The sequence below is a fragment of the Haliotis rubra genome, unplaced genomic scaffold, assembly GCF_003918875.1.
Source record: "Haliotis rubra isolate DU_JTF1 unplaced genomic scaffold, ASM391887v1 Scf128, whole genome shotgun sequence".
Classification (NCBI taxonomy): Eukaryota; Metazoa; Mollusca; class Gastropoda; order Lepetellida; family Haliotidae; genus Haliotis; species Haliotis rubra.
This window is the reverse complement of record NW_025765203.1, coordinates 1,475,938-1,502,856: the sequence shown is the minus strand read 5'-3', so window position 1 is coordinate 1,502,856 and position 26,919 is coordinate 1,475,938. Positions and strand designations below refer to the sequence as shown.

At 37.1% G+C, this 26,919-nt stretch overlaps 1 protein-coding gene across 6 annotated transcripts; it reads right to left on the bottom strand.

The window, feature by feature from the left end:
* Positions 1-1,184: 1,184 nt before the first annotated feature.
* LOC124266779 (2-acylglycerol O-acyltransferase 2-like) lies at positions 1,185-26,663 on the bottom strand. 6 transcript variants are annotated; one of them, XR_006895854.1, is made up of 6 exons: positions 20,704-20,892; positions 9,480-9,969; positions 7,809-7,983; positions 6,424-6,623; positions 1,794-6,063; positions 1,185-1,504 (listed from the first exon to the last, which is right to left on the bottom strand). XR_006895854.1 is itself a non-coding variant. In XM_046701576.1 (5 exons), exons 2-5 carry the CDS (start codon positions 9,964-9,966, stop codon positions 5,909-5,911), a joined length of 1,017 nt encoding a protein of 338 aa, XP_046557532.1. In that variant the 5' UTR covers positions 9,967-9,969; positions 26,517-26,663; the 3' UTR covers positions 1,185-5,908. The 6 variants fall into 6 exon arrangements, 5 of the variants coding, with proteins under 5 accessions (XP_046557532.1, XP_046557534.1, XP_046557533.1 ...); XM_046701576.1 differs by lacking the exon at positions 20,704-20,892 and adding an exon at positions 26,517-26,663 and having other exon boundaries at positions 1,185-6,063; XM_046701578.1 differs by lacking the exon at positions 20,704-20,892 and adding an exon at positions 26,396-26,414 and having other exon boundaries at positions 1,185-6,063.
* Positions 26,664-26,919: the final 256 nt, after the last annotated feature.

Below are 26,919 nucleotides of genomic sequence, written 5' to 3'. Positions count from 1 at the left end.
CTTTGTATGTACAATCAGAAATTCTGCTTTCATTTTATCAACTGCATGTAAAGACGAACTCTTTATATGTTATTGATTACTGTTTATTCATGAAAAAAAAACTTGAACAACTCAACTCCTTGAAGGACTGATTACCTGTTTTGTTGAAAATAGTGTCGACTTTGAATTTCATCATCCATGCTCAGGGCACAAATGTTGTCAAGTGTAACCCCTGATATGGACTAGCTGTTGAATACATTTTGTGACTGATGTGTATGTAAATGTACCATTTCATCATTCAAGTCGTCTTATTGTATGATGACATCTTTTAACACTTTCAGTGCTGTGAAACCATTCCTGTAATTTTTGGGAAGAAATTCCAAAACAACTGTGATTTTTATCTCTGAAAATGTTAGTTGTAATTTTATGGTAATGAATGCACTGAAGCTGATAAAAGTATTCTTTCTAAATAAAATTATTAAGTATTTTTTTGCTGTTTTGTCTTCTTGGGAATATTTGAGTGAGTGAGTGAGTATGGATTTACACCGTTTGAGCAATATTCCTGCAATGTCACACCAGGGCTCACACGTTGCACCCATGTGGGGAACCCAGGTCCTTGGCGTGACGAGGTAATGCTTTAACCACTAGGCTACCCCACCGCCAGTGTTCGGTCTTTAAGAACGAAGCCGACTAAAATCCACTCGGATCCACAGCTTTTGTTTTCTACAGGTCCTTTCGGCCAACATCTGTTTCATCCCCAGTACTAAGAGTATTATTTCCATATTAAAATATGATCAGGACCTATGACTTTTTATGGTTCTGGGTCCTTAGGGGATGCAGCTGTTCAGAGTTAAGGGCAAATACGAATCCACACCTGGTTGCTGAATGATTTGGGTTTGTTTGTTGTTTATAAGCTGTATAGCTGTGGTCTATAAATAATTGAGTCTGGACCAGACAATCCAGTGATCAACAGCATGAGCATCAATCTACGCAAATGGCATACAATAACGTGTGAACCAAGTCAGTTAGATTGACCACCCAATCCCAGTTGCCTCTTAGGACAAGCATGGGTTGGTGAAGACCAGTCTAGATCTTTGGTGGTTGCTGCGTCACGAAACAACAGCCAACTATTGTATGCTGGAACAACACTCTCGAACCAGCACAGACATGTTAGAAAATACTGGTAAATATTATAAAAATACAGGTGGGAAACACTAAATTTATTAATAAAAGTGATGTTAATAAAAACATTAAGAAACTACAAACAATGCACTTCTCACATTGTGGTTTTGAGGCACATATTTACACCAGCAGTGGAGATTTTATGCAGGAATGATAAAATACAGATTCAGACACAAACATAACTATTAAAATATAGAATTCTCTTTTTGCAAAATAATTTGTTCTGTACATATTTCATTGCTAGGTCTCCTTTGACCTGCCACACTGTTATCTTGGGGCAACTACCTGCATTTGGTCGACATCCATGCTTTGTGGTGTCAACTTTAAACATCACCAGGTGTTGCTTGTATTTTGTATTATAAATGGCCAACCGTTTTATTTTTTATTTTTCCTGAAAATGCTGAAAAAAGATAATTTGTCTAAAGCATGCAAATAGTTCACTGGACAACCTTGATGTTCTGAAAAATAGAACTATAAAAACTATATTGTACTCCATACAAACAAAAATCACAGTGCCCACTCCCGGAGCATATTTATGCTTCAGTGTAAAAGTATTTTATCATCTGTGCAGAATAGACTTATCTATGTAGGAGATACTTTCATCTCCATATGTATTATAATGGTATCATTACTGAGACCATTTTATTGAGTTGTGTAGTTACAAACCAAGTTGGATATGGTTTAACAAACATGAGTTACAAATATATGCTCGATATATTTAAATGTCAGGCAACATGTTGTCATATATTTTCATTTTGCCTTTTCTGTAATTTCACAACTGAAATCATTTCAAAGTATCAGCATGAAATTGAAGAAATAACCAAAATTAAATATATTCATTTAACAAAACTTTGACATATTTCAGTGTAGAGGTACCTCATTTCATGTTTTGATAGCCTCTTAATACAGAAAACTCGAGGCTGAACATCAAAGAAATATGTCAATTAAGCCAGGGGTTACATAAAACAGTCCAGGAAATTGTGTCGATTTCTTAAGAAAATAAATTATTAATTCGATACTAGATGATCCCTTCTCGTAAGTAGATTATCATATATGTAAATTTAAGTAATATGAATGTATGAACTACATAGATGAAAGTATGATCCATATAGACGTAAGATAGATTTTTAGAATACAAAGCATACCCTGTTGGATATGGTGATGAATATTTTATCTACTTTGTATTGAATAAACAATATTAGTTTTTTTAGCATTTCTTAGACATTGCTTGGGAACATATGTGAGAAATACTGATATGACTCTAATAGTTTTTATTAGAGAAGATGTTATCCCTAAATTGTAGTGCATGTGAACACCTCTATAATGATTAGCAGTCTAGGCATCAACCAAGTCACAGATAGAAGGGGTGAACTTTATAACATCTTGGATTGTGCACTTGATAAGAAACAGTGGTGAAACGATATACCTTACACCACATGGACAAACTGATAGATTTACCAGTATATATCAATTTATCAGTATATATCAGTAGTTAAGTATATGTAGACTGAATGATAATCACAGTTTACTTCTGGAATAGATACTATTAATACATAATTCAAAACTAAACTCTGTGTAGTGGGTGTGCGTGCATGTGTGTGTGTGTTTCTGTAAGTATTGAGGTTGTTAAACAATACAGTATTTTAAAACTGTGATTTAATGACACTCATGAATGGTGAGCAGTTGATATAAATATAAGTATACAATAGGGGCATAGTGAGGTTATGCCACATCTTACTATATGTACTGAGGCTCTCGACTAGATATAATGGCAGTGGAACTACAGTGCGATGTCTTAGAATCACAGGAATGTTAAGCTTACCACAGTTGAAGTGCTAAGACATCTAAGTGAGTGAGTGAGTTTAGTTTAGTGCACTCAGCAATATTCCAGCAGCAGTCTGTAAATAAGAGTCTGGACCAGACAATCCAGTGATCAACAGCATGTGCATCGATCTACGCAACTGGGATACGATGACGTGTCAACCAAAGTCAGCAAGCCTGACCACCCTTATGACAAACACGGGTTACTGAAGATCAATTCTAACCCGGATCTTCACGGGTTTAAGACATCTAAGACTGTCACAGATGATATTTGTCTACCATAAATCATGAACTCAATGTGTCACTTTAGAAATGCAAGCAAGAAAAATATTTTTCATTAGTTTCATCTTACAGTCCTTTCAAGATTTTCAGTATTTCATCACAGTGCATATACATTAACACAAACATATATACTGCCAACAAAAAAATATGGCAACTGATGAAATGTTAGTGACGTTAGGATTATAAAAATATAAAGTAAATTTCATTACCCTTACAGTTACCCTTAGTGTCCCTCCATTCGACCTAAAGAGCCTGGAGGTCACTGTCAAATACTCCACCCAAGTAGATCCCATAGATGTGGTTAAGAAACAAGATTGCATCCCTCACCTGGACAATACATTAGATGACACAATGAAAGGGCGACAAAGCAACCAACAGGCAAGAGAGTGACAGATTGAGGCTAACTTCGCTGGCAGTACAGTATGATCATTTTTGTTTCCATTTGGAACTGCCTGTTTGGTTTTTTTCCAGATATGAAACAAGACATCCTGCTTGGTGCAGTACTTGGTTATGCCAAGAAATTAAAAGCCAAATTGAAAATGTTTCCTGATGCAACTCCTGGAGGGGTTGTCAGTTTTAGGCAGAGAGGCGAATATCTGTCTAAATTTCGATATATATATTAAACCAGAACCAACTTTTGTCTATTCACCTTCACCATAACACAGTTTTGAACACTATCATTTATTACACACATATTCTCAATATCTTTATGAGATAAGTTTGGTCATTTGAAACAGTGTTGTGTAACCAGTTGAAAGTTATCCAACAAGTGTTGTGTAACCAAGCTAGGTTATTCAACGATATTGACGTCATAATGCCGAACCTTCTGTTGCCACCTCGATATTTTAAATAACATTATAACTCCAAAGCAGTTTTTTACCAAAAATGTCAACCAAACAAACAATTACAATTCAATTTTGGTGTCCTGGGGATTAGTATTATTTTCAATTGAATATTTTTAATTGTTTATTTTCATCTATAAGGTAGTCTTGACAGAGTTATCTCCCTTTTGTTTTGCTTACATCCACATCCTCTGCTTGATATTTCATCATGGATCACACTGTTTTCCCGTCCTGTGGGTAATATATACATCACAAAACTTGTGGATGTTGATTTTGCTCATGAATAAATCAAAACATTTAAAAATATCTCAGAATATTTTCCATATTCAACACCCACTCGTTTTTTAATCTCTATGTATATTCATTTAACATAATACCGTTTATGCCATTATTCATCCTTTTCCAAGAGTCTACATCAACATGGCACCGGAATCATTCTTTCGAGGAATAGCATGGACATAGCCTGACAAATCAAATACAATTGTTGTAAAACCAGGCTCACAAATATTACACATCTTCCCAGACTGAAATGCCTTCATCTACATATCTTAAACATCCAAACATTATAGTGATATGTAGTTCATACAAGTACATAATTCATGAAACAGATCAACACATAATTATTGTAAGATTATCCAGTTATCACAATGTTCAATTAAACATGAAGCAATAACAAACAAACAAACACAATGGAGATATCAGTTCATTAATTAGCAGGGCTATTTTTCATGCTTATGATGCATGGCATAAAAACATTAATTGTCTCAAAGAGCCTGAAATATTGCTGATTATGCAGAAATGAAAGACCATTTGCACTATTCCTATGGAAATATCTGTGAACATGAAAGGTCCAAAACATTATCACTAACATTTGTATCTCCAAACTTCGCCATAAAATTATTTGGTGATGTTTGCTGTGCACTTAAACATTACAATACTTACAAATAAAACATTTTGTTAAAAATAAAAGAATTGTTAAAATATCATGGTCCAGATGCACAAACTTAAACATGGCACTAAGCAGACTGCATCACATTATGTTCATGCTTCAGTTACAATGGGCTTGGTGCTATGATTGTTTTGCACAACTGAGTTTTAAACTAAAACATCTGTTCCTGATTTATTGTATTAACAGGACTAGCCTCAAAGAATGTTAATCCCCAAGAATACATCAAAATAGTTTATGTTGGGCGATAAAAGTTTCTGTTCTGTCATTTCTGTCAATTTACTGTTAGTTGATATGTCAAAAAACACCATTTATCATCCACTTTCATTTGTCTGTTCTTTCTGATTTCCCACTTAAAATAAGATTGCTGTCTTTTAACTCCATATTTGGTGTTCTTAATAATAATCACTTAATAATAAGATGGCTCTCCCTTCATCCATACCATATTTGGCCTTATTATCAATAACAAGACCCCTTCCCTCATCAGCAACATATTTGGTCATGTTATCATTCAGTAATAAAATGGCAATCTTCATCAGCACCATATTTGGTATTGCCATCAATAATAGTATGTCTCTTCTCCTCATCACCATATTTGGTCATGTTATCATTAAATAATATGATGGCTTTCTTCATTCATAACATATTTGGTGTTATCACTCAATATGATATTAATTTTCATCTATGTAATATTAGGTCTTTTTTATTACTCAATAATTAGATGGCTCTCTTCATCCATAACATATTTGGAGTTATCACTCAATATGAAGTTCATTTTCAACTATATTATGTTTGATCTTTTTATCACTCAATGATAAGATGGTTCTCTTCATCCGAAACATATTTGGTTTTGTTTTCACTCAATGATAAGATGCTCGTCTTCACCAATGCCATATTTGGTCTTGTGAGTTTCAAACAAGTCTTTCAGAGCATCGATGTACTTTTGGTGAAGATCAGCCACTTCTTCATTGGTGGGATTCTCATTCCTTGTAACTTCAATAGGTTTTCCCACTGAAAATAAACACGTGACAGCATAATGACCGGTAGGAAACAATATCTGAACCAAATCATCCATAGTGTAGACGCCAGCATAATTTACTTGAGGAAGTTTTGCTACAGAAAGAATGGTTTTCAGTTACTGCTCCTAGTCAAACAAATCTCTTCTCAACAAGGAGGAAACGTAAACAATGGATGGGTGTATATGACCTTAAAAACAGGACCCATTTTATAGTCCTAAAGATTAAATTTCCGTACCAGCTCAAGTTCAACATCCACTTTGAATCATACAAAAGCTGATCATCATGATCAAATAGAAGAAGAGTTTTAACTATTGACACATGTAGTTACACCCAAGGGTCATGGTCGACTTACCGACTGTGTTCATTGGTCGTCTGTGGGGCAGGAGTCCAAAGGTATAATTGAACACGCCTCTCCCAAAAAATATTGGTGGAGAAAACCCACATATCCGGGTTAGCACTAGCTGTAATTTGCGGACAAAGGACCCCTCTGGATTAGGCACTTGAGAATATAAGTCATTTTCTCCGAAGGAATATACAGGACAGACATCCGCTCTGAAAGAAACATGATGATCATCATCATTATCTGAGTGAGTGAGTGAGTTTGCGTTTTACGTCGCTATTAGTTATATTCCAGCAATATCATGGCGGAGGACACCAGAAATAGGCTTCACACATTGTACCCATTTGGGGAATCGAACCCGGGTCTTCGGCGTGAGGAGCAATGCTTTAACCACTAGGCTAGTCCACCGCCCCTTGTTATCTGAAGCCATGTATGGGGTGAGTACAGTGGTACCTGATGAGCAAGAGATTCTTGTAACATGTTATACATTGTATTTGGGATTATATTTTAAAGTACAGATTTTAATACTTTTTGGGGGCATGAGCCCCATACAAATTTCGAAACCACACTCTCAGGGTCAGGCACCTAATGGTCAGCACACAAAGCAAACAATCTAACCCACTCGGCTTCACACAATAATGGAAGTCTGACCGCTGGTTGTCTAGATTAGCTATTGGACCAACACACTAGTTAAAACTTTCAGACCAGGGAACACATGCATCCAGTCTTACTATCAAATAGTGTCATTTTACCCCACGATACTTATCCCATTGTCCAAAATCATCAAACCAACCACATGGAGAGTACGAAAGTTAGATGGCTGAAATATACCTTGCTGAATACTTACTTCTAACAACTCAGAGAGTCCTTTAGGCATGTATGGGAACAAGAATGCATATTATTGACACTGTCTAAAAACATACTTCCATCTACAAAGTAGCATGGCACTAATATGCTTCCATAGATCAAACTGTAGTTGTTGTTTTTCGGTAAACGCCGCACTCAGCAATATTCAAGCTATATGGTAGCAGTCTGTAAATAATTGAGTCTGGACCAGACCGTCCAGTGATCATCATGAGCATTGATCTACACAATTGGGATACAATGACGTGTCAACGAGTCTGACCACCTGATCCCATTAGTCACCTCTTATGACAAGCATGGGTGGCAGAAGGCCATCTCTAACACTGATCTTCACAGGTCCATAGATCGAAGACTATGGGTCATTATATTTTAGTATCATGAAGGAATATGTTCAGGCAGGTGGTGCCCCATCAGGATTCCAGGTTAGGATAGGTCCTCAGCGATTCTACACACTGTCATTGAGAAAATACTTCTGTATACCTTTCAGACAAAACCATTTACAAGAAGTTTCCTATGTTCATGAATATACCTACCCATGTTTCATGGCTATTTTTATAAAACCTTTCCGACTTTTCAAATTGAGTTTGAAGTTTCCAGGAGAAGCATTCAGTGCTTCAATGGCTCCTCCAACAACAAGGCCAAGGACGTTGCCCTTCCCGACCTTGGATAAAATATACTCCATACTTTCCTTGGTTGCACTACAGGACCCTGAAACACCAACCTCATGACGTATATCTCAGAACTGGGTTTGGTCTTACACACACAGGACCATGTAACTGATATAATCACAGGAATCTTTGTGTAGTGATGGTAAAGAATACTAGTTCTACAGATAAGGGATACATACAAGCCAGATAATATCAGTGGAGTAGTTCTTTAGACAACACTATATCATCCCTGTTGTACTTTCTTTTTCTCATTTTGCTCATTCCAATTTACTTCAAAGTGTTTATTTAATATTTTGAAACAGAACACATACAGAAACTGTATCTGCTCACATGTTTTACTTTGTCATGTTAAAAGCAAAGAAAAATAGCAAATCTCAAACAAAATATCTCAATATGAAATAAATCTACCAGAAATATGACTTTATGGATGACAACCTCTTGTTTAGTGCATAGAGCGACGTTTCAAGCTAAAAGTAACATTGCAATAAACAAGCAGTTGTCATCCATGAAGCTGTATGCTTCATTATTGACTCACTAACTTTTAGAATGCTGATCAAACAATTACCAGAAATTACCACCAACTGACAGCCAGGTGGCTTGCAGCCTGCCAACATGTTCTAACTCATAGCGTCTACATATAACACAATTCTAAAACATTTACAAGTTCATCACTCTAATTCCACTTTAGGCCTGGCTAAAAAGATTGATAATGGGAAATATCGTCGATAGGAAAAATGATTAATGTTATCAGTATGGATATTGTGTCCTTGATAATTACGTACATAAACATTTGTGGTAAAATTAAGTTCTAATTTACTCACACAATACAAAGTTAAGTTTTTATTCATGAGCTGTTTCTAAATTATGTTGAGTGAGCTGTTTTGTTAGTAATCCATGCATAAACATGTCACCACTCTCAATTTTTTGTGTTATGGATCCGCCGGTCATATTTTTCAGGAATAAGAAAAAAAATAAAAATTAATTTTCCCCGCTCAAAAAATAAAATCCTAATGTTAATGTGATATAAGTGAAATACTCTGGAATCAGTGTGAAACCTAAACTCACTCAAGTTATTTTTAGTTGATATAAACAAACCAAAAGAATTAACATGGAAACTCATGTGGGTTTTTGCTTTGACTGGTGATTTATTTTAACCCTCCTGCCTTCAGGTTTTCTGAGGACAAAAATCTGTAAAACAAAAAATAAAATTAGTCTGGCCTGTGAAATGTAGTTATTTTGGTTAGTGCACTTTTGCTTAAAGCTACTTCTCTGATTTTATTTATTATTGATCGATATTTAGTTATGGATCTCTATGATCTATATCACATTATCAATAGCCGGGGCGGTGAGGTAGCTTAGTTAAAGCGTCCGCTCGTCACGCTGAAGACACGGGTTCGATTTCCCACATGGGTACAATGTGTGAAGCCCATTTTTCCGGTGTTCCCCGCCGTGATATTGCTGGAATATTGCTAAAAGCGGCGTAATACCAAACTCACACACACACACACACACAATAGCCAGCCCAGCCACACTTACCTGTTAACATAAAATAGTCCCTGAAGAATGGAAACGTATATTGGCCTGCGAGGGTAAGTAAGTATGGACGCAGGCCAGGAAATATTTCACTGAATCCGGTGCCTTCTGTGGCAAAATTGCAAAAATGGCTGTAACACATAACACCATGGGGATGACTTGCAAATATATAGTTCTTGTTGGGGTTCAACTCCACTGTCTTTGTCAGCTTCAGAGGGAAAAAGTTGGCATAGTACTTCCATATACTCCAACTGCGGACCCACTGGACACGCCGACCTCCGCGGGAGCTCCGGGGGCGGTCATAGTAGTACCACACTGCATAGATCAAGGATATGTAGTAGAAACGTGTGAATAGCAGGTAGAAAGACAGGAAGACACAGAAGAATCCCAGGAACAAGAACGACAGAGTGAACTGGTAAACTGCTACAGTCTGCAGGCGTCGCTCCAAGGGAATCCTAAGGGGAGCAAACTCTATCCCGAAAATCTTCATCCTCTGAAACAAGAGCAAATACATTATGTAGTTTAAAACTAAATACTAACAGTTCAACAATAGTTCATACACAGCTGTAACAGCACATGGACATCTTAAACATTACTGCGATAGTATATCAATAGCTATAATACTATTGCAAAAGTTTAACTGAGTAAAAACAATATCGATTATATATACTGACTGACTGACTGACTGAGTTTAGTTTTACGCCGCTTTTAGCAATATTCCAGCAATATCATGGCCGGGGACACCAGAAATGGGCTTAACACATTGTGCCCAGAATCGAAAACAATAACGCTTTAACCACTAGGCTACCCCACCGCCCCCGATTATATATAGTGACAGTGACTTATAAATCATACTGCAAAAGGACAGGTGAGTGAAAACACTGTGACTAACATCTAGTCTCTGAAATCAACATATTTTACAGAAAAAAAACAGTTCCTAAATTATAATCATAAAATATAATGAAAAGGAGCCCAGAGACTTTCTTCCTTTTTAGAAATGGTGACTGTGGAAATCTAGACCTGACACATATATGCTAGACTTGCATGGGCTTTCTTGGATAAATTTGTTTCAGCGTCTGTATGACAGACTATTGTGCATATATATAAAATGTCATACTAGTGCATTTGGATGTCTTTTATTGAACGAGAAGATGTCATGGGAGCAGAGAAACAACGAGTTCAGACAGTGCCAAGCTTTGGAGAAAGTAGAACCTGCAGGCGTTCAATACGGAATCTGGGGTGCAATACGGAATCTGGGATGCAATACGGAATTGACCACATCATCCGTATTGCACCTCTGTATTACTATCCTAAGTTTACATGGGTATATAATAAAGTGACAGATAAATACCAATTCTGATCAATAATGAGCAGACCTTGAGTACTTTATACCCTGCTTGTTGGAACTATAGCAACTGATATAACTTGATAACCACCAAGACTCACGTACAGAAAGACCTGGGTAGATCCCCACTGTCCACAATAAACACAATCCTAATATCGATGTAGCACCTATAGCGCTGTAGCACCTGCACCACTGTGTGAAACAAGATAAACCTTGCACATGGCAAACTTGCAGACCATAATTAATCTATTAATATGAACATAGTTCCCACTTTCATTTCAGATCCTAGTGCAAATGTAAGTTGTCAAGATGATGAAAACTAATAGCACAATAACAGCGAGTCCTTAAAAATTACATCATAAAAATGTTTTATTCATGCATAACTCAACATGTATTCATGGTGATATCATCTTATAAATGTGTATTAAATTAATGTGTGTCTAAGGTTTACTTTAGGATTTATATAACATAATTTAAGTCATGTGCATTAATAAAAAGAGTTGAAACTTAAAACTAATGAGAGTAAAAATATCTGCAGGAATTTTCAAAATGTTGTGGCATAAATAACGCTATGTGGTATGTATATTATAGTATGACCAGAAATTATTGAGAATTTTAGGAATATGTTTAATTGGGTTTCTAGTATAAACAACCTTGACCAGCTATCAAGTGCTTGGTTTCATTCAAGAGAGACAACTCCGTTAATCCTTTTTCATTAGTTTGTGAAGAGTTATCTCCCTTTGTTTACTTGCTAGCAGACGACATTTTCAGTGATCCTCAGTATGGATGGTTTAGAGAAGATGAAGTTGATTTTAGAGTATTATAACAAGGACATCAGATCAGCTAAAGTGATTTCAAGTAGACCAGGTATCCCTTTGTCCACTGTTTATCGTGTTTTGATAAATATTGCAAATGGATATGGCATTGAGCACCAGGGAGGCGCAGGTAAGCCCAGAAAATTGACTGTCGGTGACAGGAGGCGGCTTGGTATTCTTGTTTCTAAAAACAAACTAAGGAGGTTAGAAAACTTAAGGCTGGATATGATTGATAGAGGAACTGTGGCTGTCTGTAAGGAGACAATTAGAACTGAGCAGCATGCAATGGGTTGGCAGAAAAGTCGCCCAAAAAGTCAGCGCCCAAAGTACAGTCCGATATTGAACGTGTGGGGTGGCATATCTGTGTTAGGGGCAACGCCCCTCTGTGTATTTGAAGGGAATATGAACAGTGAGCGCTACACAGATATTCTCGAGGGACATTTACTTCCATCTGCTCACGTGTTCTATGGAATTTTTTTGATTTTCCAGCAGGACAACGACCCAAAACATCGTTCAAAGCATTCACAGGCCTGGTATCGGACCCAACATATGACATTATTATATTGGCCAAGCTATAGCCCTGACTTAAATCCAATAAAAAATGTTTGGGGACTTATGAAGGAAAGTGTCAATAGGAAATATCTGACAAATATTGCTGAAATGAAAGAAGAGGTGGTCCGATATTGGGACAGCATGGACCACGACTCTCCAACTTCTTTGATCAGTAGTATGCCCCGCCGCATTGAAGCCTGAATTGCTGCCCATGGTGACTTGACAAAATACTAACTGTTCACCTGTCTTTGAATCTGGAGTTATGTTCTGCTAATATTCACATTTAATACGTGAGTAATGAGTGAAAAAAAATAAAAAATTACAATCTTTAAATTCTCAATAATTTCTGGTTGTACTGTATATGGATAACTATGGTAGTGAACAAATATATTTCATTGCTTGCTATCATGTGTGGCTGTGTCAGCTGTCCTAGTTCCACATAGAATGTAGGTAGGAAACAGTAGCTGTTAGCATAGATTTGTAGGATAGTGCAGTTAGTTGGGTCACTCCAGCAGGAATCAATATTGTGTTGGAGCTGTGAGATCCTGGTTGCCATGCTGACTTTGCACTCACTGGTACATAGAAACAAGTCACACCCATGATATTTGTATCATATGATATATATATGCAGTATACTACACTGATAAACATGGTATCACATTCTGATATATATTGTCACCTAGCAGGAACTACTTTGAAGCTCCAGGCTATAAATTATTATACAACATTCAAAGTTACGGTTTTGAGAAAGATTTCTATAAACATTACTGCAAATAATTTGGCACTTTACAACAAAATGTCGCATTTTAATCAGGCACTGTACTCCTCTGCAGTTGTTGAAGTTACTTTTGTGAATGTAACCTTTGATTACATTTACAAGGACATTAAATGATTATTACATACAAAGAGATTAGTACTCTTATCTGTTTTAGAAAATAGATATAATATGTTAGCATTAAAAGTGTGTAGTTTAGTTTGCAAGCTGAAGACCAGCACAATAAATATAAAAACACAGGTGATATGCGTAGCTATTTTCCCATTACAATATCAATATATTTGCAACACATGGTACTTACATAAAAGGTATCAAAACAATTTGAATGAGGGACATTGTCAAACGTTCAAACATTATTTCTGCATGTAATTGTGTAATTGACTACCACTGACTATCGATCTGGCCTTGTACTAGTGAGCACAATTTGTCTGAATGTGATTTAAATTGGGATAGGTTATGCTTGGCACATCCTTGATCATCGTCATATCAGCATCCTAGGAGTGAGTGAGTGAGTGAGTGAGTGAGTGAGTGAGTGAGTGAGTGAGTGAGTGAGTGAGTGAGTGAGTGAGTGAGTGAGTGAGGAGTGAGTGAGTGAGTGAGTGAGTGAGTGAGTGAGGAGTGAGTGAGGAGTGAGTGAGTGAGGAGTGAGGGTGGAGTGAGTGAGTGAGTGAGTGAGTGAGTGAGTGATGGTTTTGAAAGATAGTGAATTAGTGAGTAGTGAGGGAGTGAGTTTGGTTTTATGCTGCTATTAGCATTATTTCAGCAAATATCATGGTGGGGGACTTGAGAAATGGGCTTCACACTTTGTACCCATGTGGGGAATCGAACACAGGCCTTCAGTGTGATGAATGAATGCTTTAAACACTGGGCTACCCCACCGCCTTGATTAAGTGAGTATATTCAAATTAGATATCAGCATGTCGGCTTTATGTGAGAGTGAGTGAGTATGGTTTGAGCAATATTCCACCAAAATCATGGCGGAGAACGCCAGGAATGGGCTTCACACATTGTAACCATGTGGGAATCAAACCCAGAACTTCACATAGAACACTTACACCACTAGGCTACCCCACCGCCCCGCCTTTTGTGAGTGAGTGAGTAGCATTTTACACTTTCAGCAATATTCAAGCAATATCATGCTTGGGGACACTAGGAATGTGCTTTTGGTGTGATAAGTGGATCCTTTAACCCATAGGTTACTATACTACTAGGTTACACTATGCTAATCTGTTATGAATATGTACACCTGGGACCCTTTCACAACCACAATATTAGCTCCATTTCTCTTATCACTAACTTTGAACACAATTTCCTCCATTATAATCTTTAACTAACCACCAATCAAAAGGCCTCTTATAATAATAATAATAATAATTAGTCCATTTGTATTGCGCTAAATCCACACCGACAGCATGCTCAAAGCGCAGACAAGATAGAATTTAGGAGTCACTTGTAAAACATAGAGAAAAGGTATGTCTTTAGGTTTGCTTTAAAACATGTGACTGTTGGGCTTGTTCTAAGGTGAGCTGGTAGCTCATTCCAGTTCATCGCGGCCGCCACTGAACGAACCATAGGATTTCAACTTCCATTTTTGAATGTGAAGTAAGTTTTTGTCACTGGAGCGAAGCTGTCTGCATGGAAGATATGGTTTGAACAGTTCTTTGATATAAGCCGGAGCAGTGCCTAGTATGCACTGGTAGACAAGGGTTAAAACTTTAAAGTTCACTCTAACTCTTATGGGCAACCAGTGTAACTGTTTTAGAATAGGGGTCATGCTTGAGAATTTTGGTGCTTTGCTCACAATACGTGCCCGCAATATTTTCTATGCGTTGCAGACGGTTCAAGAGCTCTTGTGGGATGTTTAAAAGCAAGCTATTACAATAGTCTATTCTGGAAAGAATGAGGGAACGAACAAGGGCAGCTGTAGAACATTCAGTCAGTAGATGGCGTATTTTTCCGATGGTCCGGATATGATGATAACATGACTTGCAGATCTCCGATACTTGTCTTTCCATTGAAAGGTCTGACTGTAAGTATACTCCTAGATCTTTTACAGAAGTTGAGAAGTAAATCTCTGTTTCCCCAATAGTGAGATGGCTGATGTTCACCTTTGACACACGGGCTTCTTAGCATGAGTTTGTTTGCTGCCGTTCCTACATTAACAATCACGTCATCATGCACACACATCCTTGTAATGTAATCAAGTCCATTTGCCTCCAAATGAGAATGATGAATTTCAAATACACTTAACTCAAATTCTGGAAGTCTAGTAAATGTCAATACGACACAGCAATGAAATCTCGATACCCAACATTATCTGCTGTTTGTTATTTTGATACCACTGGTAAGGTGTTCAAGAAACTATCATATTGTTATGTGTTCAAGTTGACATTTTTAACAAACCCATAACTAGTGTAGGGAATCGGAATTTTACCAAATCCACTATCGATTGTCGGAGGACTTGTGGTGAACAATTATCGATTATAATCGACATATATACATTTTGAATGTAATCACCAATTTTAAGGGGTTTTCAACAGTTTTTCTCTAATTCATGTTTTTTTTTATAACTAATACTGTCCTGCAATAAACATGCATGCAAGAAAGACACTGGAAGTGTAATTAAACATTTTATAATGCTTACTGTCATCTTCCCATTACTTGATTATTGTATTCTATATATACCATCATTCATGAGTATACTGAATATTCGTCAAATTTAATAGTTAGTTTACTTCATTCAAGTGTGTTATACTAAACCACAAAATTCTAATTAACCGAAAATATCTTTTTTACAATCTATAATTATTTTTAATCCTTCTTTCGATCGATTTTCGATTATTTTCGATCATTGGTACACCACTACCCATAACTGACTGTATGATACTACTGGAGACCATATCGGTGTGGGGTTTCACTTACTATCTACTTGTTTCATAATGCATCATGTCATTCAAACTGATGAAAAGTATGTGTCTGAATATAATGCAGAAAATGCTCTGGATAATCAAATATAAAATTGGCAACATTGAACAAGCTTTGGACAAAGCCCCTTCATATTTTATTAATTAGAGTACATCTCATATGTATTAATCATGGTGGGATTCACAATCATCACTCCTGACTTCATCAAGTTAGTGCCATTTGACAGAGTTTGACAGATAGTAGATACATTCATTAACTTCCATGAATATTTAGCAATATGTAAGTGGATGGTAAAGTAACCGAATAACCGACAGTAAGTGTGTGAGTGATGGTCACCAATAGGGCTGCAATGTATCAAGTTTGAGGCGCTTATGATACGTATCATGTATATCGGGTAACAAATATGACTAATGGGAAACAAAAACACAAACAAGTCGGCAGTTGAGGTAGTTAACATTATATTCAGTGAAACAATAACACAATGCATTCTTTGACATGTTGAATGTTGACTATTATCCTGCCTGTCTTCGATATTTTCCAATAACAAATTCAAGTAAAAATACTTTTAAAACATTTATAAAAATTTTATTCTCATGATGGCAATTATAAATTTTATTCATGTAGGGATACAGTGTGATTCACTGAATGTGCAAGAGAATCATAACAGCTCTTATTACCAACGTTTCTGCCATATCATGGAGGCAAACCAGTGAGTGAAAGGATGAGCACGCCTCCACACCACTATGTTCCACTACGTCTCAATCTGGTCACACATCCACCTGTACCCCCTTTATAGTCGGCTGTTTACCCCCTTTATAGTCGGCTGTTACAACATTACTTATATTAGGAGTGAGTTCGGTATAATGCTGCTTTTAACACTAGTCCATTTACATGTCAACGTGGAATACATGTTATATTTGGGATTACACTTTCCCCCTTAACAAAGGATTCTTGTACATTTTTGCGCTTGAGTCCCACCCTGAATTTTGACACCACACCCTCAGAGTCAGGTACCTAATCGCCAGCACAGAAAGTCAGCCAGCTAACCTACTCTGCCACTACAGTTTCAGGAAAACGCGACTTCCACAAAATGAAAGTCTGGACACAAACTAGTAGATCCCAAACTTTATGTTCCCCTCTGAAAAGTGTAAATTGACATGGCCCCTATGACAGAAGCTATGAATACACAATGCCTTGTCTCAGTACAGAAAGGATGGGGTTAGTCGACCCTCTCCCCCCACTGTGTAAGTACTAAATAGCATTTGTACTTTACAGAGTAAGAGTAATCCCAAATATAACACATGTTACATGATTCTGATCACTTTCTAAATGCATTGTGTATATTTATCAAGGCTTGTCAGCGTAATGTGAAAGAAAAGCCTAAAGTGATGCAGGTTTCAGACATTATCACTTTGACAAACCCAGAAACTTAATCGGAGCCAACTTTGATTCAAACCTAGAGTCACAGGTATGCTTAGTAAATTGTGCTGCCCTAGACATTTCGTCCACTCTCCACTATTGACTAGAGATCCCAGTTCATATGACCTAGCCTGATCACGTAAGCTAGAACAAACCTGTTAGAACAACCCACTGTCAACTCAGCACTGGGGTATATTTGTGGAAAAAGTCTTAACAGCACATAAAGAGTTCAAAATCCTCAGAAACAATATCCAACAACACACACACAGGCCTACCATACAAACGGTGAACAAATCATCAAAACTGAACTCATATACACCAAAACAGAACAAAAATCACCAAAACTGCAACAATATCCTCTAAAACCGAAACAATACATCTGTAATGGAAGACAAATCGTTTGAAATGGAAACAAAACTCTCGTAGGCCTGACACAAAAGAAACACAAAACAACAACACAAAACTCAAAGCTATCACCATGTTCGTTGTTTGATGTTTGCTATCAGAATTTAGGATCATAGAAAAGTGTGTGTAGTAACTAAAAAATAGACAGCCTATTATGGCATAATCAAGTGTGAACATCTTACACTTTCTATTCATTTTTCTGTGACACAATACTTATAGTAACATGATCAGCCCAGAATCAGTGATCAGTGTAAATGACCTTGTAAATCTGCACTGATTACTTGTCAGCTTCAATCAAATCTCATGTTGTGGAAACTTTAAAGGTACAAATACTGTTTTCAGATTTTTTTATCCAAGACACAGATTTTATTCATTAATGATCGTTAAATGCCAAGATGATAAATTGAAATTTAATTAAATGATATTATATCATTACTTTTATTGTCGAATTTTTATATTTTCATTTCATTTACTTATTTTTATATTTCAATAATTTACTTATCCCCACTTACTCAAAATTGGCTTATGTCAAAATCATTACTATATTCGAAACTTTAACTAAATACCCAGTTTTTACTTGGATGTCCATATCCATTCAAAATTTTATTCCCTCACTCATGGCTTTAAATATGGCATCCATGTTGGCAACATCAACTTAACAGTTGGAAGCAGATGTAAACATCAACACAACAACAACCCAAGCCAATATCTGTATCAAATGCTGTATCATCTATCATTCCACTATATTGCCTTATTCTATATTCAAAAGACAAGGTTTGATAAGGGGTATACTTGGCCCATGGATATCTGAATCATATTTCATTCACCCAAAGTGATTATAGATTAGTAAACAAGCTTAGGTGAATAATGTTCCATTACATTTATACAACAAATATTAGATAATAAACAGCATGATAAGAGAGCAAGCAACCTATGTATATTACATCTTATTTACCCATCAAATGTGCGATTGAATGTTTACATCTTATGGTGGACAGATGAAGAACTAATGCAATGTGTCTTCATAGGAATGGTGGTAGGAGCAGGATGGATTTAGAGATATATGTTGTTCAAACATGTATGCATTCAAATCACTACACCCAAGTCAGAGGCAAAAATGGACTACTTAGCAGAAATGTGTACCAAAATATAAGTCAAACCTACTGTCGGTTTATAAGAGCAAGGGTGGGGAAGAAGTAGCCTAGGTAGGCCAGAATCTCCCCCTTTTGATATAAGAAGCAAGGGTGGGGAAGAAGTAGCCTAGGTAGGCCAGAATCTCCCCCTTTTGATATGAGAACAAGGGTGGGGAAGAAGTAGCATAGATAGGCCAGAATCTCCCCCTTTTGATATAAGAACAAGGGTGGGGAAGAAGTAGCCTAGGTAGGCCAGAATCTCAAAATCCCCTTTTGATATGAGAACAAGGGTGGGGAAGAAGTAGCATAGATAGGCCAGAATCTCCCCCTTTTGATATAAAAACAAGGGTGGGGAAGAAGTAGCATAGATAGGCCAGAATCTCACCCTTTTGATATGAGAACAAGGGAGGGGAAGAAGTAGCATAGATAGGCCAGAATCTCCCCCTTTTGATATGAGAACAAGGGTGGGGAAGAAGTAGCATAGATAGGCCAGAATCTCCCCACTTTTCATAGAAAACAGAACAAAATATCTTAGTTTAAACAGGGGGGAAAGTTTGGCCTAGGGGAAACTTTAGCCAAGAATATCCTAGGAAAACCTCCCCGGGGAAAGTTTGGCCTAGGCCAGATTCTTCCCAGGGAAAGTTAAGACAGGGGAAGAAATGGCCTGCTACACCGGGTCTTTGGGATGACGAGAGAACGCTTTAACGAGCGCATGCACAAGCGCTCTCTCTCTCTCTCTAATGGTGATATGGTGATTTGTTCTCTGCCATGTATAATGAGAAACTTGTCATACTTCTGCTTCCATGTTTCTGAAATAGCTACAATTTACCGATAGTTATTGATATTGACCGTGTCAACTTGACATGTCTCAGGTTACATCGTTTGCAGCTTACTTTGACTCAGTTTAGTTATCGGAGTCATTTGTTCGGCCCGTTTCGGTTTGGTATATGAGATATGATCATAATGCAGAAAATTGACAACAGCCAAACCTTGAATTGTTCAATAACATGGGAAAAAATAATATAATCTTTGTTACATTGAATAGCTAGATAGAAATGACGGAAACCGAAAATACTGAATTTTTGGATTGCATTATGGTATTATCTTACATGATCTTGCTCTTCTGTGTGTCACTTGTCCCCTGTGTCTCTTGCCCGCCCCGTCACAAACTGATGTAGCCATTATAAAACTTATCAGAGTGGGACGGTGAATACTGTCTCTTGACCTTTGTGTGGTATTGTGGTTCAGGAAGTAAGAGATCTACCTATGTTGTATCTATTTTTGAGTTCATGCGAGTCTCAGTAATAGACATTTAATGTGTCCACAACATGAATAGGCTGAAGACTGAAGGAAACAAGAAGTAACCAGGCTGGTCTTCAACATCAGTTCATTGGGAGACAATTAACTGTATTTTAGAATTTCATACAAGACCAGAAATATGACATAAATCTTGCATAAATACTTCAGATGAAATGGTTCTTAATCATTCCATGCTTTGAACATCTATATTCTTTCGCATTGAGAGAGACCCAACATTGATATTTATTCTTTCTTCTGTCCTTTCTTATTTTTCATGGATACAGGAAGCAACATTTGAATCCATTAAAACCCTGCTTACTGTGTGTGATAACTATATGGAAGACACACCCAGCTAATACATTCTACAGAGGACTGATACTTGTCAAGATTTATTGTGATACAAACACAATTTGAAATAAATCAATACAAGATATATTTCATTTACATTGCATTAAGCCAATCTCCTTGCACCTACTACATTGAAACTCACATAAACATCGCTGCAAATGACACTATGAATATGTGTGAAGGTCATACAAACCCCTCACTCATACCCTACCTTCCAAATATCTTTCCATTTGAATCCCAGCATTTTGATTCTTGTAGTGTTCTTCACGAATCAGCAAACCAACGGTAGAATGATGGGAACAGAAAAGAAGCCAGTCTCATACACTGAACCTGTCCTCCCAATATCACCTCGATAATATCACCTTAAGTGTGTCAGAGGTCAGAGGTAAGTTAGGAAATTCTTGTGATTGAATGTGGGGTGATTAACATAGTACAATCTCGCCATTATAAAACTTTAGTAAACAAAACTTATCATTATATGTACAAAGTTTGAGATTAATAATCTCCACTATCTAAGATACTTCAACACTTTTGAAGGGTCTTTGAACAATCATGTTGTCTATCTTTATATCAGATGGGAAGTTATCACTTTTATCACATGGTTTTAAATATTTATTATGATCTTATCTTGATTCAGTTTATCATAGAAGTGCTTACTGTGACAATACCATCAGCATGAAGTGAGAAATAAACACCTAAACGGCCTTGACCTGTATTGTTAGGCTGATTCAGTAGGATTGCTGTGTCGTCATGGAGGAAACACTCCATATCCCACATATCAGTGTGGCTCATCGGCTCATTTCCCACAGATGGTGATTGAAATGTATGTGTGCTTGTGTGCATGCATGTAGGCATAAGTGCGTGTAAGCATGATAATCAAAGGGCCTTTTTAATAACCCTAACGATAACATTCAATCCCAAATTCATGTCATAGGGCAAACATCAAGCACTGCCAATAATGTCGAAAATTAATTTCGATTTGTACCATAATCTATATGCATGTAACCAGTGATGAAACAACATAATAACTTGTTGCATAGCAAATATCAGCATCTAAAATACAGATGTTAGTTATCAGTAATTCTGCAAAGAGTAGGTAACCTAGAGAGTCTACAACACTGAAGAGATAACAGTTGAGAACAACGGCCAACAGGTCTGATTGCTGTAACCATAGAACTGAGTGAAAAGGCTTTGTGGTAACAGTAAAATAAATCGGTCACCGTCTTCAGTGTGCTTATTGCAGATCTGTGCCAAAGGTAACATGTTAAACATTGTACTTGGTGTCAGTAGAACTTATGAATAAAATGAAGTTCTAACATGGCAAGTGTGATTTATGAAGTCACGCTGTATGGTAACCATAACGACAAGAAGTATACATGCCTTGACCTAGTTGTTATCAGTTAAGTAGTCTGTGTCAAAGTCCCCTGAACCACATTATTTTCCTTTCCACCAGCCCTTATAGTAATGCTACATACAGCCCTGAATGAAGTAAGTCTAGATTTTCTACAGGTTCAGTTCTTTAGCTACCATCTCACTTGTGGCTCCTTTTCAGAGTCAGGCAGTCTGGTAGCCTAGTGGTTAAAGTATCTAGGTTGGATTCCCACTTAGGTATAATGTGTGAAGTCCTTTTATGGTGTCCTGCTGTGATATTGCTTGCACATGGCTGAAAGCAGCGTAAAACCATACTCACTCACTGTATCCGTTAACTATGTTTTAGTGTTTCTTGTTTCTATCAACACTATGTTTCCATAAACCAAATGTCAGTCTATCAGTTACAATGTTCAAGTATGAAATACACAATGCCATTTAGAAAGTGGTCAAATGCAACATATGTTACATTTGGGATTACACTTCCTCAGTAAAGTACAGATTCTAGTGCTTTTGTTAGGTTGAGTCCCATCCAGGAGACCGCCTCCGTGGTGTAGTGGTTAGAGCGTCCGCCCGGAGAGCGGAAGGTTGCTGGTTCGATCCCCGGCCGCGTCTTACCAAATGACGTTAAAATATGGTACTTGTTAGTCCCTGCCTGGTGCTCGGCATTAATGGGTACAACAAGGACTGGTTGGCTCGGAGTCAGTATAATGTGTCTGAGTTGGGTATTCATGCTTCACTGCGGCATGGTATCTCAGTGGGCTAGCACTATAAAACCAGCTTAAGTCTGGACTAGTACAAGCAGTTGCACATACACATACACACGCATGCACGTCGTCATATCAGCGAAATATTCTCAAGCACGAAGTTAAACCCAATTTCACCTCACCCATCCAGGATTCAAGTAGTGGCTTCCCTTCCTCCAGTAGCAGGACACAAATAAAGTAATTTTTTGTTTTTCTTAGTGTAACAATTATGACTTTCAGACTACTGATCTTGCTGGACTTTGTGACAGTCCTTGAGACCTGTGTTTACCCGAGGTTTGTTCGAGGAAGACAGAAGGTACATGAGGACTTCTGTGATAGGAAAATGTCCGCATAATGCAAATACGTTTACTCTTAAATACAGTAAAATGTATCATAATTCAAGGAAATATTGCATTTGTGTGACACTCAGTCACTCTACACTTGTCAACCTCTGAAACGTTTTCACAGTCTGAGTTCATTATTTTGATTAATAGAAAGAATCATGTTTGTGTCCTACAATACACAACTTCCAACCCCAAGAGAGAAAAAAGCTTGAGATGCTGAGGTCCAAGGTATCACAAATTCCTTTCACAGAAAATTCACTGAAAATGATGTATTCAGACCTATTTCTGTGATTTTATGTTGTCACAGTTTTTCATATGAACCCATTGTTTGATGGGCATTCTAGAAGTTGGTGACTCAAAAATGAAACATACAACTTTATGGATGACAACTTCTTATTTATTGCATAGAGCGATGTTTCGATGTAGATTGTTACATCGTTATCACTTTTAGCTTGATAACGATGTAACAATCTACATCGAAACATCGCTCTATGCAATAAATAAGAAGTTGTCATCCATAAAGTTGTATGTTACATATGACCCCAGTTTGCCGTGAGATTTAACCGTGTTGTTGTGAGAGTATTACATGGAAAGTGAAAGAATGTCTCAAGCCAAAGGCATGAGAGTTTGCAGGTGCGATTACAGTGTTGTGTTTTAATGGGGTTTTTTAAAAAGAAATTCAGACTTTTATTACACTCGCGTAACCTTGATTCGTGGATATAAGGGAAGTGCGGCGAAATTCATATTTTAAATGCATGATTTCATTTTGTATATGCACTGATTATTTTACTCATTGATTCAGCAAATTGAAAATGCCTAATATTCCACTCGTGAATGAAACGTTTGTTTACGGAAGCCATTTACAATCATTACCCATTCGTGTACCCATAAAATGTGACGTCACCTTGTTTCGTGGATTACATATTCGGTTACTTTATACCACTATGTACGACACCCACTGCAGTAAGTATTGACACCAAGGAAAGCAGACAACGAGAAGTGAGAAGGTTGGAGCTAACGGTATCTTTTTTACTTGACATTTTGTAAAAATAAAATTTGGTAATGGTAGTATTAGTGATCTGGGGCTATTTATCTCAGTGCTGGACAATTATATTTAGAGTACTTGCGTGTAATGCAGAGATTCGGAACTTTTTTGTCAGCGAGGCGTGGCATTGTATGTACATCAAAAGTACCACTTCGTGAGGTCAGTCGAAACTTAATTTACGAGCCAGCATGATAATTTCCGCGATCCACAAATCAAGGTTATCCACGAATTTAGGTTACGGTTCTGTATAATTAGGTACACCTTAATTTTCATATCATATTTCCTATCTTAATTTGAACAATTTGCGAAGAATGTATGGAAGTCTGACATCTTGAACTTTTAGTACCTTGAGATGTCAATTACATTTAGAGAAAATATTTAAAAAACGAAACAAAAGTGACCAGCCCCACGTTCACATCAGTGTATGTGTTCTGAAGTGAAGCTATTTTTGAGAAATGAACAGCCATCAAAATGTCAGTGCCACAGTACTCTGATATGTGTTGACGTCTGCTGATTGATTACTTTCACATAAAACATTTATTATCACACGTCATTTTCTGACAGTCTCTCATTATTCCAATACCAACTCTAAATATATACGTTATTTTGTCACAAATGAACCATATTTGAATATTGTTACTGTTCGAACAGTTTCAACCAAGAACATTAATGGGTGTAAACGGTCCTAGATGAGTTTCAATGAGTCTTGATCTGCCAAAGCTCGTCTGCTAAATTTATCGATAAAACGTCTGTATCCCACCAACAAAATAAACAACAATTGCATTCTACATTTGGATAAATCAGTTACACTAGAATACAGATACCAAATGCAACTGTCACAACATCTGATTACGTGTTAGTGGAAAGATAAAAAAAACTCACAGTTTATGAAGCGTCCGTCCCGTCATATTGCAGGGACGTAGTAGATAAATTAGAGTTACCTCCCTTACATCACAAACGCTTGGAAGGAATAAGTACATTATATCTATAGGCGTTGGTAAGAGGTGTTGTGATGTAAAGTGTAAAGTTTGTGGTTCTGTATTCTAAAGGTAGGCCAGTGTATATTCTAATGGTTTGAAGGTGGCTAATGGATCTTAAATTTAGGCATATATACATACAGACGCACGTGTGTGTGTGTGTATTTCTTCTTGCCAAGTCTCCTTTTTATCTGCACAAGATCTTTCGCCGTTCAACGGCTCTTCAAGTGTACAATGAAAGCTGAGTGTCGTCATAGGCGACACATAACGGCAAAGTTATCATTAAAACAATAAGCTATACAATCAGATTAAAACCGTGATCATTTGATTCATAAATCATCATTCATTCATTTTCGCTAAAGTTATATATATATATGTGTGTGTGTGTGTATGTGTGTATGTGTGTATGTATGTATGTATGTATGTATGTATGTATGTATGTATGTATGTATGTATGTATGTATGTATGTATGTATGTATGTATGTATGTATTACCTATAATTTTTTTATGTATCAGAACAATTTAAACTTGACTGCCAATATATGCCACAGAATATATTTTGCTCGAAATTAAATGTAAATCCGACCCTGTTCAATAACGCCATCTTCAATGAATTGTTTGAAATGAATTGTTTCACCTATAGAAACACACATCAGTCAATATGATATAGGTGTATCGCATGTCACCAAACAGGAAATAAAACATTGTGGCCTTTGTACGACATGTAGAGACTGCAGCCTGTCAGGTTGGTATATACATGTAAATAATACCAATGATGACAGCTTGTTTGTTTTTTATAACTGCCTCTCAGTTTCTCGTGATCAGCGATGTCTTGGAAATCGTGTACAGGTTAGCGACACTATGAACGGCAATACAGATTGCACACGTAAGTTACGGAATCCATATCATCTGCAGGGGGGTAGGGAGGGAGGAGGTGGGGAGCTAATCCATTTACACCACGCGTGCTTAAACATGATTAAATTTACCAGAAACGTCAAAACCCCGAACAAGACCTTCTCCCCTCTTATCTCAATCGACTCACCCACCCTATGCACGTGCATATACAGGTGATTTAATAAACAGTACAATCCGTTGAGAGGCTTCAAAAAGCGGGTATAAAAATAAGCGGACGTAGCTTATGACAGGAAAGGCGATTAACATATTTGTCCCTCGAAGGCAGAAATAAACGTTTTGAGCAGATCGGAGTACACGAACTCGACACATCCTGAAGTCTCGATAGTCGATTTGTGCATGCGTGTCCTACATAAGACAAACATACCTCCCATTAGGTAAACAGATGCTAAAATTGGCAGGCAGCGTTCAAAATGAGCATATTGTGTGTCGGAAACCACTCAGGACCATTTGCTGTTACCCTTTGAAAACAATGTATAATCATTTATACCCAACACGATTATCCAATACCTGTGTGTATATTTTCTGTATAGTGCAAGTCTTTCCTCGTGATCTTCATGCGTGACGTAAGCATACATGGACAACTCAAACGTCAAAATCTGACAATGTACACAATTATCATTCTACTCACGTATTTCTCCTGCCGCAAAATGTGATCGCATATACCTGCTGGGTCAGTGTGACATGTTTGTCTGTATCTACACTAGAGTGACAAAAAACTGACAGTGATGTACTGCAGGGTGTGGAGCGGTGCGCTCGGCATACGTAAATAAGTCCTGTTTCGTTTTACAAGGGACAAATATAGAGTTACACACAGGAAAACTCGTCAGCCAGAAGGTTATATGTCTTGCCGTAACCGTAACGATCTACTGCTCCATTTAAACTACTTTGATATAGATCAAAATCGTTATTTGGGATCTGTTGAATGATACGGTTGTAATATAGATGCCCGAAATCGTTATTTGGGAGCTGTTGAATGATACGGTTAAAACAATGATACGGTTAAAACATTACAGTAGAGCATTATAAAATAT